General features: G+C 41.3%; 1 protein-coding gene and 1 long non-coding RNA gene across 2 annotated transcripts in view; one reads left to right on the top strand and one right to left on the bottom strand.

Annotated features, from left to right (window-relative positions):
* Positions 1–21622, bottom strand: part of KLHL14 (kelch like family member 14) — a 98703-nt gene extending 77081 nt beyond the window's left edge. Inside the window, exon 1 of the mRNA XM_023207734.1 lies at positions 20633–21622. Coding sequence (XP_023063502.1) covers positions 20633–21582 — 950 coding nt within the window. The 5' untranslated portion in view covers positions 21583–21622. The remainder of the gene's footprint in view (positions 1–20632) is intronic.
* Positions 21623–23048: 1426 nt separating this feature from the next.
* On the top strand, positions 23049–24431 carry LOC111539735. Its single transcript, XR_002730762.1, has 2 exons — positions 23049–23264; positions 24305–24431. It is a non-coding gene; the product is annotated as an uncharacterized LOC111539735 (long non-coding RNA).
* Positions 24432–24827: the final 396 nt, after the last annotated feature.

Raw genomic sequence — 24827 nt, 5'->3', positions numbered from 1 at the left:
TCATCTTCATAGTTATTGACATCATCATTATCCTCCTCATCCTTATCCTCATTATCATCAGTATTATCTGTTCCTTTATGTAATTTGCAGGTTTGACAAGCAGGTGGCCTATGTCTCCATCCCAGTTTTATTACTTAAAGATAATAAAGAGTTGTACTTCAATTGTTTTGTTATTTTAATTATGCTAACTCATTCTTCCTGAAATGATACTAAATCATTGGAATTTTTACTTTAATTCTCTGCATAGGGTCTTTGGGAGTGTATGACCATTTTTTGAAACATGGAGATTTGATTTAAAAAAAAGTTTAAAAGAAAAACGATGACAACAACAACAACAAGAAGCAGTTTTGAAGCAGCAAAGTGATCCAGAGTAGATAATCATTATCCCATCTTTCAGAAGCCAAGTTAATTGCAAGTTAAGAGTCATCAGACCTGGATTTAAATCTTCTACCTTTTCTTATGTTTATCTCCTTGGATTGACTCTAAGCCTCAGTTGCTTCATCTGTAAAGTGAGAATAATGGTATCCTCTTACAAGAATGTTGTAAGGGTTAAATAAAGTCATCTAGGTGTAATAGGAAAATAAATGCCTTCTGCTTGTAACCAAAACCATCTTGTAGAGCCAGTCCCTCCAGCGAATGAAAGGCCCTTTGTGCTGCTGACACCTTGAAAGATGAATGTCTCTGCATACTGAAGGGGGAAAATATTGATACTTTCAACATAATCCAGCAGGAAGGGGCTGTGGAAAATGGAAAGAAGTTTCGACTCTTTCCCATGTCCTCCCAATTTCAGTGGACTTTACTAAACCCTTGATAGGTTAGTATTGCATAAAAGTAGTAAATGGGCAGTTGCCATCTGATGCTACAGCAGCAATGTATGGGAGTGATTTGGGAGGTAGAAAAGGCCAGGAAAACACAAGCTCCAGGGACTCACAGACATGAGGATGGGTGTGTGAGTCAGTTCAGGCTTCGGTAACAAAAATACCATAGACTGCGTGGCTTGAACAACAGAAAATTATTTCTCACAGTTTTGGAGGCTGAAAAGTGCAAGATCAGAGTGCTGGCAGATTCTGTTCCTAGTGAGGGCTCACTTTCCGTTTATGTCCTCACATGGTGAGGGGGGCAATGAGAGAGAGAAAGAGAGGAGAAAGAAAGAAAGTGCACATGTGTGTGCTCTCCTCTCTCTTCTTACAAAGCCACTAATTCCATCATGAGGGCCCCACCCTCATGACCTAATTACCTCCCAAAGGTCCCATATCCAAATACTATCTTATTGGTGATTAGGGTTTCAAGGTATGAATTTTTAAGAGGCAGACCCAAACATTTAGACCATAGCAAAATAGTTTTGGTTTTCCACAGGCCATAGGATTATAGGGGTTCACAGCAATTTCTTTACCAGATCTGTTATGCCTCCAGCTGAAATCTGGTTTACATAGAAATAAAATATTTATATAGTTCAAAATTGATAAATGATAGCTATTATTATTATGTGTAATTATTAACTTTGCAAAGTACTCATTTGAAAATTCATCTTTGAGATGAATTTTGGAGTTTTTATTGCTTAGAAGCCTTGCAGATACCATATGTTACGTTGTATATAAATAGCCAGAACGTTGATTGCATAAGCAAGTTTAACAAGAATATAAAACCACTGGACTTCCTACAATGGTATTGACTCAGATCTCATTCATAAAATATAATCTACTTACTCTCTTCGCTGCCAGCTGCCTCTGTTAGGGTAGTCACCAAATCTTACGATATCCAAGTCACAAAATTTCAAGGTATCCCTGACTCTTCCAATTTCTTGCTATATTGTATAGTTTCTAAGGCTGTAATATTTCTTACATCTTTCTCTTCATTCCAGCCGAGCTGCCATCAGCTGGATTCAGCTGTGTTGGTTCTCCCTTGAGCTGTTGTAAAGTGGTAGCTCTGCTTTCTGGGCCCCTATCCCCATCTAATCTACGCTACATATTTTGTCAAATGAATTTTAGCAAAGCCAAACACTAATAATCAATTACATCAGTCCTCTTCATAAAAACCATTGAATTCCCAATTACTTATTATAAGCTTTCTTTCCTTTCTTTTTTTCTCCTATTGGTATATGTCTTCCTGGAATTTCATTTGAGGGATAAAAGAGTTTGTGGGTCCAGATCTGGAGAAATGTGAAACGGGAATTTCAGACGGAAACTGCTCAGATCATGGGGAAGAAGTGAACAGAGGTAGATCCCTCCACTCCGAGTAATTGACCTGGCCAGAAGGAAGCTTTGAAAGTCAGCTAGCCTTCCCTAAACTTCCAGCCAGAATGGTACCCAACCCCCCCCGCCCCAAGGAGAGATGCTACCCTTCTCTTAAAATTTTCCAGCAAAGTAAACTCTCTTGAGAGTTTGTTCCAGCTGATTTGCTGTTGTATTTAGGTTTCTTTATCATAGCTGTTCTTGGTAATTACACAGCAGCTTTCATCAGAAGAGCCTTTAAATAGACCTGATAATGCCTCTCTGAGGTAGGTAAACACAAAGTATCATTATCCCCATTTAACAGATGAAAGACTAGAGGAAAGGGGGCTTGAGCAGCTTTTCCAATGCTGCAGGATGGGTTTTATTTCCTCCATTTCACACAGGAAACATCTCCAGGGTTTTCTCACACAACTTTTCTTGGCTCTCAGGTGTGGCTGAAAATGCCTTACTTCCCAGAGTCTGACTTTGGGCTCCCCTTCTTCCTCAGACATGGAGTCTGGCGATATGGTGACTGGAGAATGGTCAGTCATGTGCCTATTATTTAGTTTTCCTAAGATGGAAGTAACTTTAAGATTTGTTTGATCATATCATAAAGATAATACATGCTCACTGAAAAAAATTCTCACTATACTTAAAAGCAAGAAGAACTTACTACATAGTAGGTGCTCAATAAATGCTTGTTGTATAAATGAAGATATGACGAATAAAAGAAGGAATAGAGTCCGGCGTAGTTTCTCATGCCTGTAATCCCAGCACTTTGGGAGGCCAAGGTGGGCAGATCACTTGAGGTCAGCAGCTCGAGATCGAGATCAGCCTGGCCAACGCGGTGAAACACCGTCTCTACTAAAAATACAAAAATTAGCTGGGGGTTGTGGCATGTGCCTGTAACCCCAGCTACTCAGGAGGCTGAGGCAGGAGAATCACTTGAACTTGGGAGGTGGAGTTTGCCATGAGCTGAGGACACATCATTGCACTCCAGCCTGGGCAACAGAGTGAGACTCCATCTCAAAAAAACAAAAACAAAAACAAAAAAACCAACAACAACAACAAAGAAGGAATAGGTGGGAAGACTAAAAGTCACTTGTAATCCCACTATCCAGGAAGTTGTTATAGATTCTTTACATCCTTTTTTTCCTTACTTGTTTCAAGGTTCACTCAGTGGGGGTAGAGGTGTCAAAAGGCAACTGGGAAAAAGGAAAAAGCGACATTTCTGAATCACAGGGTGGAAGACTCAGAGAACTATATATTGGGGGAAGGGACATTCATATCAACGAACTCCCAAATCTAAGCTGCTATTTTTACTATGTACTGCCCTAGACCCTCCACCTTTTATCCCTGTCTGAGCATGTCCAAATAATGAGTCTTTCTCTTATTACATTATCACATTCATCATTCTTCTTTGGATGTCTCTGCTTATCTTTGCTCTTTAGGTCTGGTGTTGTCTTATAGAATAGGAGCCTACCATGATAGAGTAGAATGTTTACCAAACTTCAGTTACCAGTACAACAAAGGACTTTCATTGTTTTTGCCATAGCTACACACTTAGAAATTATTTACTAAATATTTTATTTAAAACTCCTCACTTAAAAAAATGCTTCCTTAAAAATCCCAGGCTATTGTAGTGGTTCCCAATGTGGGCTGTGGGAACTTTTATAAGCTATCAGAACTTCTCAGGGACTCTGATTCAATGATCTGGGATGGGACCCAGCATCGTTTGTGTGTGCATGTGTGTGTGTGTGTGTGTGTGTGTGTGTGCATGTGTGTGTGTCTTTTAAGCTTTCTGACTGTGTCTATTAATAACATGCAACCAGTATTGAGAACCATGTTTCTAAGCAATTATATTTACTAAATCATGGGCTTCATGGGTTAATTATTTTATCTCTAACACACATTAAAATATAACAATACCTAGCTTGTTATAAATGTTAAAATGATTTCTTATGTACCATCTGAAATTGTCTCACGTTCTACCAGTGGCAGATAAATACTACTTGGGGATGCACTGTAAGAAATGGAAGAAACCAGGACTTTAATATCTGAAGCTCTGAAAACCTGTTACATTCCAACTCTGCCACTTCCTGTCTGTGTGACCATGTGAAGATCAACATCTTTGTTGGCTGTTGCTTTACACACTGCAATTTTGATTAGCCATCTTACCACCCCTTCACTTCTCATCCCGCCTCTGTGGCTCACACCGGTCCTCCACAGTTCTTCCAGAATGTTACTGTGTCCTCTAGCGTGCAGTTAGAGTAGTTGGCTTATGCTTTTGCCACATTCCTCTAGGCACCAAACTTGTAGACTGGCTGGTGATGGCAGCGGCAGATATAACAAAAAAGTCATAAGACCTTTATCTGAATCCATGAAATGTAGTCCACCCCCACCACCCAAGGCTTAGCTCGTAAACCCCAAGGATCAGGTCAAGTTTATCTTTATACTGTACATAGCACTTGACACTTCTTTCTTGGTCGTTTGCTTCATGAGGGACAATGGCTTCCAGCCAAGTTTATACTCACTGCATTTCCCCCTCCTTCCCCACCTCCCAGATTAAAGCTTCCTTTAGTAACTAGAAGCAGTTGAATATCTTCTTTGCTTGATTACCTATATAATCCCTAATTCTAATACCTAGTACTTAGCACCTTTCTTCTGAAGAGCATAAATTGCAATGGAAATAGCATCTCATTAATCCTCGCCACATCCCTGTGAGGAAGTTGCGTGGCAAGCATTAGCTCTCAGACTAATCCTCCTGCCTGCAAGTGCGATGCAGGGTCCTGCTGCTCTCTAGCACAGATGCTTGCTACTGAGCAAGCTGGTGGAGACAACCAATATGTACGTGACAGGAGAAAGCCCTTCTCTTTGTTCAAGAGAGAAGTGGTTCTGTGCAGCCTGTCACAGTGGAGTCATTCAAGCTCTGTATAGCCTAGTGACGAAAGGAGATAAAGCATCACTCTCAGGCTAGTGATGGACTCGTAAGTAATGCCTGCATTTAAATTCCTAATAAAGCCCAATTATTAGACTATGCTGCCACCTGAGAGCCAATCTCATTACTGAGACTTCGTCCTCTCTTTTTATCTCTCCCTCCCATCTGGCTGGCTTTTGGAAGAGATAAGAGTGACTTTTTGACCTAAGGAAACTTTGGCACCTGCTGCAGAAGAAAAAGTGCAGAAAGACACCAAGGTCGCAAAATAATAATGAAAATTCAGGTTCAGAAGGATGCAACATTTTTCCACTAAAATTATATCTCTAAGAGAGTGAGACATAATGGTAGAAATGAATATTTTGACAGCAACATGACATTCTGAAGAAAGGAGTTCAGCCATTCAAGATGATGCTGAGTGGGACAACAGCCTCCTGATCTAAAGTCCAATTTCATTCATTACTTTAACTCCAGGGAGAGGTTCCTTGTGGGGAAACTGTGAGGCTCTTTCTGAGGAACTGGAGCCAGCCTCCTGCCAAGCAGGCTGTTTCCAGTCGGAGAGTCATTGCAGGAGTGGCCATGCAGGGAGATAGTGAGAAAAATTAGTAACAGGATAGTTTTCTCCAGGCTTCTCCTGGAATATTCATGGCAACAAACAGGTGTCCATTTTCAAGAAGGGACTTTCAGTGGATTCCTTCTAAAAGGACTCAACATTTATTTTAAGGGAAAGAAAAATGCTATGAAATCATCCCGGGGTAAAGATAAAAGAAGCAGGTTATCCTTATTTTGGGGTAGGTCTGCAGCAAGGGAGGGAGGCAGGCCCTGGTGGATGTGTGTGCTGTGGAGACAATGAAGTGTGGCTTGTGGAATCCTGCTTAGGGACACCCTGCTGCTGTGGGTGAAATGGAATCTCTTATCTTCCTCTGCTTTTCCTCTCCCTCCTTGTAGGGAGCCAGTTCTTTCTCTTCTTTGCTGTATCACCAACCCTCAAGGGACTATGGTGCCACAATGAACCCTAGGTGGAGAGCTCAGTGGTATCTACGAAACCCTCCAAGGTCATCCCCTGCTGGAAAGGGAATTCACAGAAGCCTCTGAGACTCACCCAATCAGCTAATCTGGAGCAATATTCTTTTCATTATCAGATCTTTGACATGCAGCAACAAATTATTCTGAAAAGTTTACCATGTTCTCTGAAGCTGAATTGTGGATGCTATACTGTGTGGCTTGAATTATTCTGCAAATTCTCTAGCGCGGTAGGGACCCAAATTTCATCTCGAAGAAATAAATCCCCCAGAATTTGATCATTCCAGCAACTTTCCCTATGACTCATTTCCCTTTTTCTCATATCAATTAATCAAATTTCTTTTAATTTTGCAAAAATTTTTCCCGAACTTATCTTTCAATAAATTACTTTCAGTGTTTTCTCCTTTTATAGACATGTAGCAAATTCAAAAAACAGAAGCAATGATTTGTTTAGTTCCATGATTTTCAAGATGTGGTCCAAAATCTACTGGTAGCAAAACTACCTATGTCGCTTGCTAAACATGCAGGTTCTTGGGACCTCCTTTCAGATCAATTTATTTAGAATCTCTGGGGTGGAGCTAGGGAAGATATATTTTATTTAAAAACTCTATGGTTGACTCTTTAAAAAGCTACTGGTTTAGGCAAGATCTTCTGGAATTGAGGAAAAAGGATCTGCATATTTTTCCTCTACTAGCTTTACATTACTGGAAGAGCTATTTATCCACTGCTGACTTGGATAACTGCTCAACTGCCTAGATAACTTTGCTTGTATGGATCTAGTTGAAAAGTAGTATTTCAGTTAATTTCCCTGTTTTCTAATTTTGTGTCCTAAACTTGGCCTTGTTATGGATTAAACTGTGTTCCCTCCAAATCATGTGTTGAAGCCCTAACCCCCAAAATGACTATATTTGGAGATAGAGTCTTTAAGGAGGTAGTTAATGTTAAATGAGGTCATAAGGGTGAGGCCCTGATCCAATACGACTGGTGTCCTTATAAGAAGAGGAAGAGACACCAGATCTTTCTCTGCATGTAAGCACAGAGAAAAGGCTATATGGGGATACAGCAGGAAGGCAGCTGTCTGCAAACCAGGAAGAGAAGCTCCACAGAAATCAACCCTGTTGGCTTCTTGGTCTTGAACTTCCAACCACCAGAAATTGGAGACAATAAATTTTCGTTAAGCCACTTGGAGACTTTAGGGTTTAGACTTTCCTTCACACACACACACACACAAACACACGCGTGCAAATGTGAAACACTATGCAAAAAAACCATTCTAAGGTGAAATGATTCCTTCTCTTAATAGGTCAAAAGAACGACTGTTTCCTGGAAGTTGGACTGTCAGTTTGATTAAACTGATGGAAGGCTTGAGGGGCTCTTTCCTGCATGAGAGGTGTCCCTTTTCCTGGGATCGATTTTTACCTAGACTACTTGCTGTTGGTTTCATTTGCTGCTCCTTAACCCTGGAGAAACCCCAAATCTTGAATTTATTTGAGTGCATCAAGGGTGGTGTTTAAAGATTTCAGTTTTGCGTTGTCTATTTTCACTTTTCAATTTTGAATACAAGAATGCCAATTGAAGTTTGTCCAGATTCCAGGTGTTCTGAAGTGACGTCTAGAATTGGTACCTTCTCTACATGACTAGAACTTCTGCCAAGGGAAGAAGATGTCTTCTAAAGACAAAAACTTGTGACTAATTTCAAGAGGTTTTCTGCATTCTTGGGATTTGTTGAAAATGCATTCTAAAACCTGTAAAATAATCACATACTTTTGATAATATCTTGTCTCTGTGAAATATAAAGAAATCCACATTACAATCCCTACCATCTTGCTCTCAGAGCTGTCAGGGTGACTCAGTCTTCTTTCTTAAGTATCAAATATGTAAATCTTTTCAGAGAAAGCAAGAATTTTATTGTTCATGAAAATACATAATCAAAATAGAAATTGTTCTATTCAGCAGCATAAACATTAAGCTTAAGAAACAATTTGTTGACCAATCTTCCATGATTGCATGAAGAGGAAAATAAACAATACCAAAATCAATCACAGATATTTTTCTCTGCCATACCAAATACCAAGATTTTTAATAAGTTTTTAATAAGTCATAAGTGTCATATAAAATCATCTAGAGAATTTTTCACTGTACATCTGCATGTATTTTATTTTCATTTTTGCAAATAGTATAACCTATTCCTGCAGAAGGTAGCCCCAGCTGTGATCTAGGTACCATAAGAAGTCCTATGATGCTTACAGGATATTTATAACTGAATCATAAACAGACACATAGCACAACCAAAAAACAAATGGCCAAATAATTTGAATAGACATCACTCTCTCTCTCTTTTGTATTTTTTGTTTTGTTTTGCTTTTTTGTTTTTAGAGATGGAGTCTCGCTCTATTGCCCAGGCTGGAGTGCAGTGGACCGATCACAGCTCGCTGCAGCCTCAAACTCCTGGGTTCAAGCAGTTCTCCTGCCTCAGCCTCCGAGTATCTGGAACTATAAGCATGCACCACCAGGCCCAGAGACATTTTTCAAAATAGATATGCAAGTGGCCAATAAGCACATGAAAAGGTGCTCAACATGATTAGCCATTAGGGGCATGCAAACCACCATGAGATACTACTTCACATCTATTAAGATGGTTATAATGAAAAAGACAGATGAGTATTGGTGAAGATGTGGCGCAATTGGAACTGTCATAAACTGCTGGTGTGAATGTAAAATGGTGCAGCTGCTTTGAAAAGCCATCTGGCAGTTCCTCAAAAGGTTAAATATTTGTTTAATGTTAACTGAATTAACATATGAGGCAGCATTCCCACTCCTAGGTGTATGCATACCCAAGAGAAATGAAAAGATATGTTCATACAAAAACTTGTATAGGCATGCTCAGGGCAGCATTATTCATAATAGCAAAGAGTGGAAACAACCCACATGTCCATGGATAAACAACAAAATGTAGTTTATCTGTACAGTGGAATATTATTCAGCCATAAAAACAAATAACGTAGTATTACCTGCGACAACATAGATGAACCTTGGAAATACACTACATGAAAGAAGCCATTAAAAAAAACCCGTATATTGTATGATTCTATTTAAATGAAATGTCCAGAATAGGCAAATCTCTGATGACAGAAAGTAGATTAGTGGTTACCTAGGGCTAAGAGTGGGGAAGATGACGGTGGTGGTGAGGGAATGATTGGTGATTGCTAACAGATACAGGTTTTGGGGGGAGGAAATGATTAAAATGTTCTAAAATTGTGGTGATGTCCACACGACTCTGTGAATATACTGAAAACCATTGAATTGTATACTTTAAGTGGGTGGATTGTATAGTATGTTAATTACATCTCAATAAAGCTGCTCAATGTGAATCTACCATGGGTTTTCTAAATTTTCTGATTGCAAGAATAGATCAAAAGGATGGAATAAAATTCCAGGATTGGCCTGGGCTCTGTACATCACTCGAAGGTGGAAAAAATGAACATAAACTTAAAATGATGACTAAAATGGATAATGCTTCAGCAGAAGCATAATCATTATCAGAACAGTGTCAGGACTCATGTGGAAATCCAATTCTAAACATTTTGTATGGAAGTGGGAGTCCTAACAACTGAACAGAAAGGTAAGTAGATGTAAATAGAACGATTCCTATAAAAATCCAAGCTATCAATCATTGAATATTTATAGCCAGGCACTATACTAAGTGATGTACATACATTATTTTAACATTTAAAAATTGCCCTAATGAAATGGGTATTCTGATGTGCATTTTATAGGTAAGGAATCTGAAAATAGGTTAAGTAAATTACCCAAGGAGAAGCAGCTTGTAAGTGGTAGTGGTGAGATTTAAACTAGCATTTGTCTTTCAGTTCTTAATTACTACACAATACAGCTGTTTAAGATATCTGCATTATAACCTTCTCTCTCTCTCTCTCTCTCTCTCTCTCTCTCTCTCTCTCTCGTCATTTTGGAGTGAATGCTTACGAAACCTTAGGAGACGGAGATTACAGGAATTGCCACTGACATGGTGGTACAGTTGCTATAGTAACCAATCCACCAAATTCATCTGTGCTACTGGGCACACACTTCTGCCTCTGTAATACACCCATACTGGCTGGGATCTCTCACTGTATCAGTGAACTCCTGTTAATGCATGTGAAATAGAAAGTGGTGAGGGCCTAGTGTACACCTGATAGCATTAAAGTGTTTCCTTTTAAGTTTCCCTCTCTGACTCAGAGGTTATTCCCTCTTTTAATCCCATCATTTTGCATGGGATGCTCTGATGTGGTTGGTTTTGAGGGGTGCTCAAAATCAGAGCCAGACAGCCGTCTGTTGTTTTGCTCTAAGAAGGATTTACAAATATGACTATTTTCTTTTTGGTGACAAATTGACCCTCCCAGCCCAATAATTCCTCACTCAGTGCCAGGTTGTGAATTGTGGACCATCCCACCCTGACCCTGACATTCAAAATAGACATTTATCTGATAAAAACACATCTCAGAAATCACTCTATAGAAAATTTGAAGGGAGCACCCAACAATATGCGATGGGACTGGGTACACACACACTGGCACACACACACACAAACACACATACACACACATTCATCTTTCCATATTTTTCAACAATGCCTCTACATTTTCAAGGACTTTTTCTTCTCAGATATTGCTGCTTTCTCTCTTCTTCCTCCTCTCCATTTCACTGGCCTCGCCTGTCTTCAGAGGCACCTGAAGGCACATAAGGCAGGGAAGTGAAACCGACTGTAATTCTTCAGTTCACTTCTCTGCAGCCTCCAGTGAGCCAGTCTCCATACGGTGGCCCAGCTGAGCTCTGAGGAAGTTCAGAGTCCCTGCGCAGGTGCAATTTACCAACCCCCTCACAGGCGCTCTGGGAGCAAAGAAGCCAGACATGCATGTGAAAGGCTTTGGGAGCAGCAGAAAAGAAAGTCTCTAAGCTTAAGTTTATGAGATTAAAAAGAAGAGGAACTCTCTTCTATGAAAGGAAGAAATGAAAGACATGTGTAACTCAACCAGCCCTCATTTTCCTTTTGAAGAATGAAATCTAAATTGCTGAGAGCTGCGGAAGATTCTAATGCCCCCACTTCCTTCTGATGCCCTTGGTTTCACCTCTGGTTGCCTCCAACTTCATTCTCCTGGTGTTAACAGTCTCTGACTATTTCTGTGCTATCAGTGATATCACGAATACGTCCTAGTGTTTTTTTGATAGGCAAAAGTGCATTCAGGTAAATTTTGCTAAATATGTCTTTTAAAATTAATAATATACAGCATTTTATGTTCAGTTTTTCTACAATCTCAGCCGATCTTTCTACAAACCCTGGTAAGTAGTTAGAACCATAATTATTAGCCCATTTTACTGCTGCAGGACTCGACTAAAGTGGAACCAGGCCCATTTAGGTTGATGATTTCAAAGGCAGCAGTGTTTCCACAATAGTATTACTTCTTTTCTCAGTTCAACTGAAAAACATGCTGATTTTTTTCATTTTAAAATGTATCTATGTTGTAAATAATCCTTAGCAGGGCCTACAACTTCCTGTATGATTTGGACAACCCCTCTTGCCACAAATGTAGCCACACACCCTTTTTTTTTTTTTTTAGTTCCTGGAAGGTGCCAAGCTCTTTTCTGCCCGGGAGCTTTTGCACGTGGTTTTCTCTCAGCTTTGCCGCTCCAATTGCACACTTTGCCTTCTCCCCAGGCCCCTTACTTAGAATGGCTCATCTTTCAGGCTCATCCTATACCTTTGCTGCAGAGAAAGTCTTCTCCAGTCACTGGATAAGGTTACCGCTGTCTGTTACAAAGTGTCCCAGCCCATGTCACTTTTCTCTTGTAGATTATGTATTGCCAGTATGATTATTTTGTGTTATTATTTACTCTTTCTTTTTACTGTAAGTTGCATGCAGTCAGAAATCTGTCTGTCTTGTTCAACTCTGTATCTCAGAACTTAGCTCAGAGCTTGATGTACCATATATGCTCAATACAAATGTGGGGGATATTCCACAGAACAACTTCTGATTAGTAGTAAATTGCAGTACATCACTCTAAGTTTTCACTATCAGTGTGACACAGTCATCGGCCTGCATTTAAAAAGCTGTCAGAGGTCCTGAAGTTCTCCTTGCTTCTCAGGTCTTTTGCCAGGTCAAATTACAGTGGGAATTAAGATGATTTTGCAACAAATGCAGTTATATGTTTATCTCCTTATATTCACATAACGGGTTGTCCCCCTTGAACTCTGACACTTCTGAAACTACTGCATTACCTGGCACAACAATAGGTTTAAAAAAAAAAACAAAAAAAATCTTATTAACTCAGATTACATATACATAGTTATTGAACCGAATGGAATTATAGGCGGTAAGGTACCATGACTGACATTTTTTTTCTTGTGACAATATTTTCTTTCTTTTGAGGACTGACTTTTTTTTTTTTTCTTTTTAGTGGAACTCTGTCTATAACTCTAAATTATATAAGGTTGGGTATGCCATGATTTAAGTGTGTCTTTATTATTATTATTATACTTTAAGTTCTAGGATACATGTGCATAACGTGCAGGTTTGTTACATATGTATACTTGTGCCATGTTGAGGTGCTGCACCCATCAACTCGTCAGCACCCATCAACTCGTCATTTACATCAGGTATAACTCCCAATGCAATCCTTCCCCTCTCCCCCCTCCCCATGATAGGACCCGGTGTGTGATGTTCCCCTTCCCGAGTCCAAGTGATCTCATTGTTCAGTTCCCACCTATGAGTGAGAACATGCGGTGTTTGGTTTTCTGTTCTTGCAATAGTCTGCTGAGAATGATGGTTTCCAGCTAGCTGCATCCATGTCCCTACAAAGGACACAAACTCATCCTTTTTTATGGCTGCATAGTATTCCATGGTGTATATGTGCCACATTTTCTTAATCCAGTCTGTCACTGATGGACATTTGGGTTGATTCCAAGTCTTTGCTATTGTGAATAATGCTGCAATAAACATACGTGTGCATGCGTCTTTAGAGCAGCATGATTTATAATCCTTTGGGTATATACCCAGTAATGGGATGGCTGGGTCATATGGTACTTCTAGTTCTAGATCCTTGAGGAATCGCCATACTGATTTGTACTTATCTTGATTTGTAAATATTGAACACCTAATTTCCAGTCTTTAGAACTTTCTTGCCCATCTTCTTTTTCTTCCTTTTTCAGATAGTTCACATTCTTAATAACTTGTTTAATACCCCTTATTTCCTTGCATTTTTCTTACTTCTTGTTTTTCTTCTTTTTCTCATTACACTGTAATTTATGTTCTCTTTTTATGGTAGGCATTCCCTAGTACCTTTCTGCTTTACTTCTAATGTTGCAAATAGTTCTAATCCTATATGCATTAATATTATTTGTGACTAGATAAACCTCTCTGGTATTTACAGTAAAATGAACACATCGTATTACAACAGATAGCCTTTTTCTGGTTAAGTCACCCTCCTACCCATATCAAAATAGTGTTTTTGTTTTGTTTTAATTTAAAGAAATCATCAGTAGTAATTCATGTATTGTGAATTATCTTGGAAATCAGTGAAAAGGACATGGAAAATGAACATATTTTCTGAATTCTGAATGAATGAGAGAAGACAAACATTTATGATCTAACAATTGTTAAAATGATTTTCTTGAAACAAAACATAGAAAGAATAAATTTTCAGTTAGAGAGGTCTTATTTTATGTTATTAAAATATACAGGTATTTTTATAATTCCAGCTTCTACCTGGTTGTTTAATCACCTGAAAGCATCACCAACATGAATAGTGTTTTACTGTCACAAAAACAAATCTGACACCCCTCTAGTACTTCAGTGCACAGAAATCCAGGAAAAACAACTTTTGGTTCAAATTCAAGCTTCAAGGTTTTTTTTTTCATAGTTATTTTTCATAGTTAAACTGAAAGTTCTTATTTTTCTTTCTTTATTTAAAGTGCATTGGCTCATTCTATTTTTAGTAAGTCAATATTATAGTGCCAAATCTCAGCAACTTCATTATTTAGCCCCTTAATTCAGAACAAATAATTAAGTGCTGTAGACCAGAAGGATAGAATTCTGACTTTCTAATGTCTTCCCCTCATTCTTCATTGGTTGAGTGGCCTGAAGAAGAGTTAGATGGCAGGAACTTTTAATGACTTTTGTGGCGTGGTAAAACAGAAGTGGAAGGTGTAGATCAGAGTTTGTCTTTTGTCGATGCCATATCTCCAATATACACTCATAATGGCAGGGTATTCCCCTGGTGATAAGGACCTCTGACTCAACGCTATTCAGATAATTGGGTAAATTACTTATCTTCTCTGAGTCCCAGTTTTCTAATCTTTAAAAAGGCTGAAAGGGTGCTGTAAAGATTAGAAACACTGTAAGTGATAAGTCAAGCTTTGTGGTAGTTGCTCAGTCAGTGATAGCTACTATTATTATTGGCAAATAACAGGTTGTGTGTATGTTTGCGTGTGTGTAATCATCTTTAAAATTACCTATATTTTTATTGCACATTAGCTTTGTTGATTGACACTGAGCCAACCTTAAGTGTCTATCTCAATTATATCTAAGACCAATAGCAATATATAACGAACTCACATTTTTAGATCAAGGGTCAGGCACTGAGTTAAGTGCTTTGGTTATAAATATTCAGAGAAGTCACTGTCTATTGGGGTCTGAGACAGACACATAAGACAAACCTACAATGGGGTAAGTATTCCTCCAGAGGTTGTTCACTTTGCAGAAGGCAGGCAGGATCTATACTCAATCCAGTTGATCCACTCAGAAGTCAGGAATCCTGATAACACATGCCATTTGATCAAAGCAGCTGGAGATACAGACTGACACTCAGAAAAATAATTGTTCACATGTTCATTTAGTTTAGATTAGTTTGCCTAGATTAGTTTGCTGAATATGTGCCCGTTAATCTCAGAAAAATAGTGTGTTAAATATACTCGCCTACTTTGATTTCCTACTCGAAATGATTAAAATATCATATAAACAATATTTAAGCCTCTTCTGAATAATGATGACCATTCTACATTAGGAGGTTTTATATCCAGTATGCTTGAAAAAATGAGAAACTCATCCATTGTTTTAATTAATCACTATTTAGCTTCCAAGGATCACTATTCAAATCCTTAAGTCATATTCTGGAAAAATTAACTTCTAACTTAGCACGGTAGAATTATTTAGGCTTGAGTTCTTTCCAAATGGAAGGATGAAGACTAATGGGGATTTTTTTCCACTAGAATAAGGGCAAATTGTTTTTGTCCATTTTCTTCACTGATACATCCCAAGTGCCTAGTACATGGGTTGGCAAACCGTGGCTCACAGAATAAATCCAGTCCACCTCTTAATTTTATATTTTTGTATAGCCTGAAAACTAAGAATGTCTTTTATGTTTTCAAGTGGTTGAAAAAATTAAAAGAATAATATTTCATGATGTGAAAATTACATGAAATTTCAGTGCCCACAAATGCAGTTTTACCGTAACACAGCAATGCCCATTCATTTATGTACTGTCAGTTGTGTTTTTGCACTACAGGGGAAGAGTAGCATGGTTGCAACAGAGACCTTGTGACCCCAAAGCCAAAAATAAACACTGTGTTGCTTTTTATAGAAAAAAAATTGCTGACCCCTGGCTTGGAAAAACAACTCTCCTAATTTTTTTTTTTTTAAAGTCAGATACATTAATATTTAACCCTCACAAGTTTCTTTTTAAAAGAAAAGTCTTAAGTCTACATGTAAGTCTTCAGTCAATTACTAGATTACAGCCTGGCTAGCATTTGAGGAGTGATAGTAAAAAACAGTACATTGTGAATAACAACATAGACTTGCCACACTGCCTGGGTTCAGCTGTGCAATCACGGAGCAATGCTTAACTTCTCTGTGAATCAGTTTTTTATCTATATGAGGCTAATGATGGTACCCATACCTTGGGCTATTATGAAAATTCAATTAATTAATGTTTTGTGAAGTGCGTCAACATCACCTGTTATGCAGTAGCAGTTGTGAAAAAGGTAACAAAATTTTTTACTGTTTTTTTAAGTTAAGAAAATTGGGATACTTAGAATTTGCTAAGGTAATGAGTGAACCTCATGTTCATAAAAATGGTAAAAATACAAGCATGAATTAAAACTGGAAAATGTCCATTTTTAACAGTAAGTCCTCTATTTCAATACAATGCATTGGTATCCTTTTTAATTGCCTTTTGATTGTAGGATGTAACTATTTGACTCCCACACCAGTTGATGTAATTTTGTAATCAATGGTCCTGTTTCAGATAGTAAACAAATTGTATTCTGAATGGTTCAATAATTTCTGATACAAAATTTAACTACCTAACAATTTTTAATCTGAGGGTATCAAATTGATACAAAGGGAAGTAACAATTTAGAGAATGCATGGATACAAGATTAGTTTGCTTTGTTAAGGTTATTATTATTCAGTTCTTAGAAAGAGAACCAATAGAAAATACTGTCCTACAATTAATGAAACACTTTCTAAGCACCAAAGCCAGGAATCAAAACTGTATATTAGGAAATGTAACGGCATTTTAGTTATTGCAAGTCATTTTAGCAGATAGATAATTAATACCCTTCATGTTTAAATAGATTTTTACATTAATTTATGAGAAATCTATGAATAGACTATGTTTTGTAGTAAATGAAATCTTAGGTAGTCTCCTGTTGTTTATAAAATATAATTTCTTTAAAACTACACTTTGATATGGAACCCCACACAGGACATAATAGCTAGTTGTTAAATGCTTAAAAAATATGATTATTTCATGAATGTATTTCTATTACAGGTGTTTTCTTGGAGAAGGTTCAGTAAACTTTTGTTATGTGCAATAGTAACGTAAATTTATGTATTGATGAAGTACAACATTGAGCCTCTCTCATTTCATAATCTTAATTCATTCAACTTTTAATAAGCATTTATGTGTTACCTTGTGTGAGGTGCAATGAAAATGTAAAACATCAGTTAATTTTATCCAGTTAATTAATATCTAGTCCAATTTGATTTATTTGGGATTATTGCTAAATTATACATTAAAATTTCAAACTGCAAATAAAAAAATTTTGGGTTACTTAAGCTAAATTTAGACTATAAGTCTTCTGTTATTTACATGTAATGTACTAAACACTGCATATCACGTCACTTTATGAAACTGAATTTTCATGCTTTAGATGATGTTAATATTGACTTGCAGAAAGATTAAATCAAGCTGATTTAATCTATCCATCACCTCACCTCTTTATCATGTTTTTGTGTTGAGAATGTTTCAAATCTACTCTTTTAGCAATTTTGAAATATATAATACTTTTTTAATAACTGTGGTCACGTTGTTGATGCAATAGATCACTAAAACTTATTCTTCCTGTCTAACTGAAACTTTATATCCTTTGTCAAGTCTTGTCATCTTAAATTACTTATATGTGTATTTGAATACAGAGTGACAAGTTTCTTATTTTACTTGTTGTCCTTATGTTAAGTTTGGTAAAACGGAATACGAATTTGAGTGCAACTGGTAAACTTAGAAAAACTAAGCAACAAGAGGGAATATTTTAAATTAATTTGAGCATTTGTATAAAGATTTTATACTTGGGTTCCTTTACTTTTCTAGACTTAATAAAAATTCAAAATTATTTAATAATCTTTAAAATCCTTAAATTGTGATTATATTAATATCTCTGCTTTCTATAGATAATATATTCTTTAACAAGTGAATTCTGTTTTGAAGTTATTCTATTTGCTTATACTTTGTACTTATTCCAAAAGACTGGTCAATTTGACATTTTCATCTCCCTCTCTGAATTTAATGAACTCTTTTATATTTAGAGTTTAATAACTACAGGTGGATAAAAAGTAATAAATACAAGGTCCTTCTATTCAATTGTCTTCAATAAAAGTGATGTAATCTCAAAACCAATTGGTTAACACATTTATCCCCCTGTTAAGCGACACATAAGGCTGAGGGAACATTTTTATATTACACTGATGCTATAATAAATGGGCTGATTTAATACTGCTGGTTGCAACTTACAGCATTTTTGTCTACTTTAAAGTTAGGAACGTCACGGTTATTTTGGCATTCTTCCTGTGAATTAAAATTAAAATAATGTAATTAGTCTGTAAAATTCAAAGTGCTACATTTACGAATAATGGAATAAAACCCAAATTATATTATTTTGAGGTCAATGATAGGTTTGCATGAACTATTTTCTTTTCTACATCTTTCTCTTTTAAAAGAAAATACAGCTTTCTTCCTACTGCAGAAGTATCAGATTCTTGCAGCATCCATGACACTTGTAAGCATTTAGTGGTCAGACACCACTACATATCCTTCAAATGATGTGGCCCAGTGAAGCTGGAAGGTGTCGTCACGGAGCCAGGCAGCCTGGTATCTCAGCCATCCACCAGGACAGAGCCAGCAGGCCTTAGCTGGTGTGCTGAATCTTGACTAAAGTGGGAAATGGATTTTGCATTTTGAAAGTCAAACTCTTCTAACATCGAATCTTAGGACATACCTATTAAATAAAAGTGCATTGAGAGCTTCAGAAATTATTTACTGGATCAAATTTATAAAGCTCCTCTGCCAAAATTACTTTTAGAATAAGTTAAATCTTAATTTTATTATTCCTCTGGGTTTCTGAATTTATACCGCATTATACATATTTTTTAAAGTATGAGTAAATGTATGTTCAGAACTATAGCTGTGTTGTCTGAATTACTATGTATGATATATGCTAAATGAAGTATACTTGTAGGTCATTTAACAGTGGTAAATAGTAAAATGACAGAATATGAATCACCAATGCCCATTGCCCATCACACTGAGTTTGCCATTTGGATCTTTAGACAAGCGAAAAATTCCAATAAAATAAAAATACTTTTCATGTTTTTTTCCTCATTGGCCTCTTGTGCTCACTGTTAAAAGCACATGGGGATTTAGATTCTTGTTTCTTCTATTGTCCTATTATCAACTTTTGACACCCCGATTCATTAACTCATCTCCCACAGATGTTAGAAAAATCAACTTACAGGATTTTGTTACAAGTTCAAAATTCCTCATGCCTACTCTTGGCCTCTCCCTAACACTAGAGCTGCCTTAAAAAGTGTAGAGAATATCTTCCATTTCTTGAAACTTTAGTTACCTAGGTCTGGTGGAAACATAATGAAAAATACACACACACACACACACGCACACACACACACACACTCCATTTAAGTCTATAAGGCTGCACAAGGTGGGCCCCATATTTTAGACATCATTCTGATTGGGAAAATGCCCTGCTAGATTTTCAAACCATGTGCTTTGCTAATGTAACACTTTGGTGGTTAGGCTGGTGTAGCCCGGCATCTGGAATCATGATGTTTTATCATGAGAAACTGAGAGGATACTGTTTCTCTTTTCTAAAAAGAGAAAGAAAACCCTTTGCTAGGGCTCATTAAAAATGGTTTTAAAATTGGAGCCAATAAAACACGATTGTCAATTCCTACAACCTTTTTATCTCAGCAGCATTTTAAAAAGGCATCATTTCTCTCTCCCCTGAAATCCTACTTGCAACACACACATCCACGTTTCTAACTAGCAACAACAGGAGCAGCAACAACTCCCCAACTTCTTTGTCACTGGTGAGCAGGCACACAGACCAACTGGAGCTAGAAGCCTCTCCACTCCCCCATCCCAATTTTCAACTGCACTCTTCTCAGAAGTGGGAGTTACTAGGCAAGATTCACCCCATCACCCTGAAATCTCTTGCTTTACTCTCCTTTAAAAGTGAAAAGGAAAGGCCTTCCACAACGTAGAAAAGTTTGCCTGGGCACATGATACCAGCATTTCCAATAGTGACCCTAATAGACAAAGCATTTTGGAGCTCTGACATCCACAGGGAGCAGATCCCAGTCATGAAGAAACAACTTGAATGTGTGACAGCAAGACCAAGAAAGCCTTCCTTTGCAAGCATCCCCTGGGCTCTTCTGCTCACCCAAGGCAGAACTGAGGAGGGGTGGAGTGGGCTTTCCTCACCACAGGATCCCTTTTCTAGAGCAAGCCCATCTTAAGATTTGTAGGGAGAACTGGCTTAGAGAGACTGCCAAAGCTACACTTCTAACTCTCCTGGCCTTTGGCTCCACTTGCCTGTCAATTTCAGTCTGAGTCCACAATTCCCATGTTTATGGCTCTGGAGGTATCTAGAACCTCGGCTTTGGAGCGCTCAGGGATGCTGTTAGGTCAGTTCCCTATTGACCTTTCAGGGACTCTGAAATCAACTTTCCCCACACACTCTGAATTGTTTGCGTTTGTTTTCATCCTGCCAGAGCCACCCGCCCAGCCCACCCATCTCTCCCCTCCTCCCTGCCCCCTCCCCTCCCTCCGGCCTCTCTGGCTCTCTCCCCCACCCCCCCGCCCCGCCACCCCCGCCCTCCTCTTTGTTGTCTCCTACCTGCTGGCCAGGCTCTGCCTGCAGTGCTGCCTGAAGGGCATCAGGTGGTAGTTCATGGCGTCCAGCAGCAGCTTCTGGCAGACCGGGTCGGTTCGCATGAAATCCACTGACTGGACCCGCTCTACCAGCTCCGGGGCCGGGATCAGAGCGAAGCGGAGGCGCTTCATGAGGTCAGGCGCGTACTGCATGCGGGTCTCGCGGTCGTGCTCCAGCCACAGCACGGACATCTGGAAGAGCGCCAGCTCCGACTCCACGGGGGGCGGCAGCGAGTCCAGCAGGGCGCGCATCTCCTCGAAGTTAAGCAGCAGCACATCCTCCACCAGGTACTTGTTGGCCAGCTTCTTGGTCTCCTCCAGGCCGTGCAGCGCGGCGATCTTGCACACCTGCTTGTAGTTCTGCACCGAGATCTGGTCGTTGAGGAACTGCACGCAGAGCTTGGTGACCTGGGGGATGTGCAGGATCTTGCTGACCGACAGCACCTCCTCCACCGTGTCCAGGGACAGGGTCACATTGGCCGTGTAGAGGTACTCGAGCACCAAGCGCAGCCCGATGGACGAGCAGCCCTGCAGCACCAGGTTGTTGATGGCCCGGGGACTGGTCAGCAGCTTGTCGTCGGGGGAGGAAGAAGGAGTCCCGGGCTCCTCCTGCGGCGGCGGCTGCTGCTGCTGTGACGGCTGCTGCTGCTGCGGCGGCTGCTGCTGGTCCTTTGGGGCCCCCAGGCCGTCCTGGCCGCCGACCCCTCCCCCGAGAGGGGGGTGGCTGGAGAACAGCGATCGGAAGTACTGCGAGCAGGAGGCCAGCACGGCCTTGTGGCAGTGGAACTGCTGGCCCTGGGCCGTCAGGGTCACGTCGCAAAACAGCTGCTTCCTCCACAGCAGGTTGAGGCCGTGCAGCAGGTTGTCGCTGTGGCTGGGGTCGAAGGTGGAGGTCCTGTCCCCGGATCTGGACATGGCGAGCTGACTCGGTGCACCTGGCTTTAAACCCTCCTCCAACCTGGCAGACAGGGGTGGGGGATGGGAGGGAGGGGAGCAGGGTGGTGGATGGAGTGGGGTGTGGTCGGGGTGGGGAAGGATGTGGAGGGGAGGGGAGGGCGAAGAACAAGAAACAAGGTTCAGCTTGGCTCCCTCCTGGCGCGCTCCGGACCCCGACCCTAGGAGGAAAGTCCGAAGACGCTGGATCCGTGAACGCCACCAGAAGGGCCCTGTCTGGGGTCCCGGCGTCGGTTCTGCTCCCTGCGACTCCTCTCGCCACCTCCCACACACTTCGTACCTCACTTTCCTAAAACCACCTCAGCTGTTGGCAGCAACAGCAGTGGCAGCAGCGACGGCAAAGTGGTGGCTGAGGCCGAGGCACCTCGTGGGCTCGTGTCCATGCCGGGCCAGATGAAGGGAAAGGCCGGGGAGTGGGGAGCCGGGGGTGCCCTGAAAGCTCAGAGACGACCGACGGCGAAGGTTTCAGGTCAACTTATGCCCGAAGCTTTGCTCTTCGCAGTTGGCCCAGTTTGGGGGAGGGGGTAGGAACAGGGGCCCGACAAGCGCGCGGGGTGGGCGAACCTTAGCTCTCCAAAAGCTGGGACCCCCTTCGATTATCCATGCTGCCCCGAGAAACTCCTAGGCTAGTAGTCTGAGGGAGGAGATAAAGCCCTTTCTTCTCCCGGAAAAGTGCAGCGGAGCGCGGTGAGGACCGGCTCAGTGGACTCGGCAGAGGCGGGAGCTGTCCTTATCAATTCGAGCTCATTTCCCTCACCCTGGCCCTGCCCGCTTCCCTGCTTCGCAAACTGTTGGCTTCCCCGTCACCACTCAGTTTGGCTAATTTTCCAGAGACGCCTTTAAACCTGGCAGGAGAATCCTTCCACCACCCCCACCCCCACCCGGTGGTCCCCTTTCCCCAGTCTCGCTCATTTCAAAGCGCGGAAGTTCGGGCATCTATCTCCCCTTCCAGCGCGGGGCGGCACCGAGCACCCAAGGGGAGGAAGTGGGGCTGCGAGGACGCGTTTGGAGCGGGAGCCGGGAGGCCGGAAGGCCGGAAGGGATTCGTGTGCACGGTTTTCCCTCCCGGGCACCAGGCGCAGTCGCTTTAACTCCAGTAACTATGAGAAGTTCAAGTTAGAAGGCAGGTGTTGGGGGGAGGGGTGGGGGGGCTGTGGAAAGAGCGGGGGGGCGGGGGCGCAGTGGGGTGCAGGGTCTCTGCGCCCCACCTAGCATCGTGGCCGGCTGCCGCAGCTCCCTTCTGACCCCCTCGGTAGAGCCCCCAGCGGCCCCCGACTGGGGCACCCCCACTCCCCCGGCCCTGGAACTACTTCTGTAAAAAGTCTGAGCCGCCGGCATCTAGGCGGAGGAGGGCAGGGTCGGGGAGGCGAGGCGAAATCGATACGCCCGGTCCTTAACCTGTAATTGCACCTTCCAGGGCTGAGCAGAAAGGGACCCTCTGCTCGCATCCCGCCCGCGCGCCCGCCCGTCCACCCGCCCGGGAGAGCCGCCGCCGCCGCCGCCTCCCAGCTCAGAGGGATCCCGCCGGACCTGCCCCTTCCACTGCGGCTCACTCTGCCCTGCCTGGCGCCGGTCCTGGATCGCCGGCTTCCTATTTATACCGGACTGGGCTCCTTTCGACTCACTTTACCATCCCGTTCCAGGTGGACCCTACCCTCCCTCGCGCTCCCTCCCCCGGCAGCACCCCCACGCCCGCCCCCAAAGCTCTGGCTTGCCTGAAACATCTTAGAGTCTCTCTCCCTTTAAGAGGACCCGGTCATACCTCTCTCTAGCTTTCTCCGCTTCGTTGTCTCCCCCCCCCCCATCTTTTCCTATTCCCCTTCCTTCTTGTTCTCCTCCCTTGCCTTTCCTCCTCATCTGCTTATTTCTTGCAATAGGAGTTTTATTCTTTATGAGCGTTTGCCATACAACTACCCCCCCCCCAACACCTCTGAAAGACTCCCTCCCTGGCCCTTCCCCCTACAACAACCCAAAAGACAGAACAAAATACACACAAGGCAGACACAAGGCCAGAAACTTACCTGCTCTCAACCAGCTGCAAAGTCAAGGCTCACTTAAGCTCCCCCCAAAAATCAATTGTCCTTCCTTTTTAAAGGTTTGCTCTCTCCTTGGGAGGGGGAAAACACCTTCTGGTTCCCAACTCCAGGCAGTCACTCTTTACAATTTATTTTGTCGTACATCATTTGATCACCATGAATTAGCAACAGCAAGAAAATGTAGGAGAGGGAGAAAAGAGAGAAAGAGAGAGGGAGAGAGAGAGGGAGAGAGAGAGAGGGAGCAGAGCTTTCTGCAAGAGAAGAAGAAGAAAAAATGTACGTGTGACAAATTATGCTACCAAGAAACAACACATCATTATCCTTGGGCCTGGGGCTCAGTGAGTCGTAACGAGAGTAATAGGAAATCCACGGTTGGGGAGAGAAACGGTCGTGCTTGGCCAGTAGAGAGAGACCATACAGGGGGATGGATGCTGGAGAGACTCGCAAAATTATGGCTCAAGGCTATTGTAAAAATTGTCGAGCGTAAATGACTGCGATTTCAAACATCTTTGGAAGAAAGAAGGGGAAAAAGCGAGCCCCCCCTCCCTCCCTCTCCCTCTCTCTCCCTCTCTCTTCTCTCTCTCTATAAAGAACCGTCAAGTTTTAGTGCGCATTGCTAATTAGTCAATTTCTCTCTGCCTTCACAGGCTGGCGACTTCGCTGCTGAGCTGAAACTGCTAATTTCTGTGACCAGCTTTTTTCTTAGCTGTGATCTGGATGAGTGAGTAGCTGTCTCACAGAGATGACAAAAATAAACTCTAATCCCCCCCAAAATTTCCACTACATCTTTCTCATGCATAGATTTATGATCTTCAAGCGCTCTGTGCAATATGCAAACTTTTTTTGTGTCTGTATATATGCTGTTGTTTCCAGATTTCACTACATTGGTATGCTGCTTTTCCCTTCCCCCCACACCTCCCCCTCACCCCCAGCACTATGAAATGCAGAAACAGTCTGATCTCAAAGCATGCTAAGATATCACTTTATTCTGTTTTGGTATTTGGGATTTGGGTCTGACCTGGAAGATACTAGCCCTTGCCTAAAAGGTGAGTGGCTGAGGATACACACCAGGGTGGTGGGAGTAGAGCTAGTAGACAGAATAGAGGACAGCCCTTTGCTTTACATTTGCTTCCCATAAAGCACTATTCAAGGTTTATGATCTTATTTGAA

This window comes from Piliocolobus tephrosceles, chromosome 18, assembly GCF_002776525.5.
Source record: "Piliocolobus tephrosceles isolate RC106 chromosome 18, ASM277652v3, whole genome shotgun sequence".
NCBI classification, from domain to species: domain Eukaryota; kingdom Metazoa; phylum Chordata; class Mammalia; order Primates; family Cercopithecidae; genus Piliocolobus; species Piliocolobus tephrosceles.
Note: the sequence above shows the minus strand (reverse complement) of the source record. Positions and strands in the feature narration are given on the sequence as shown.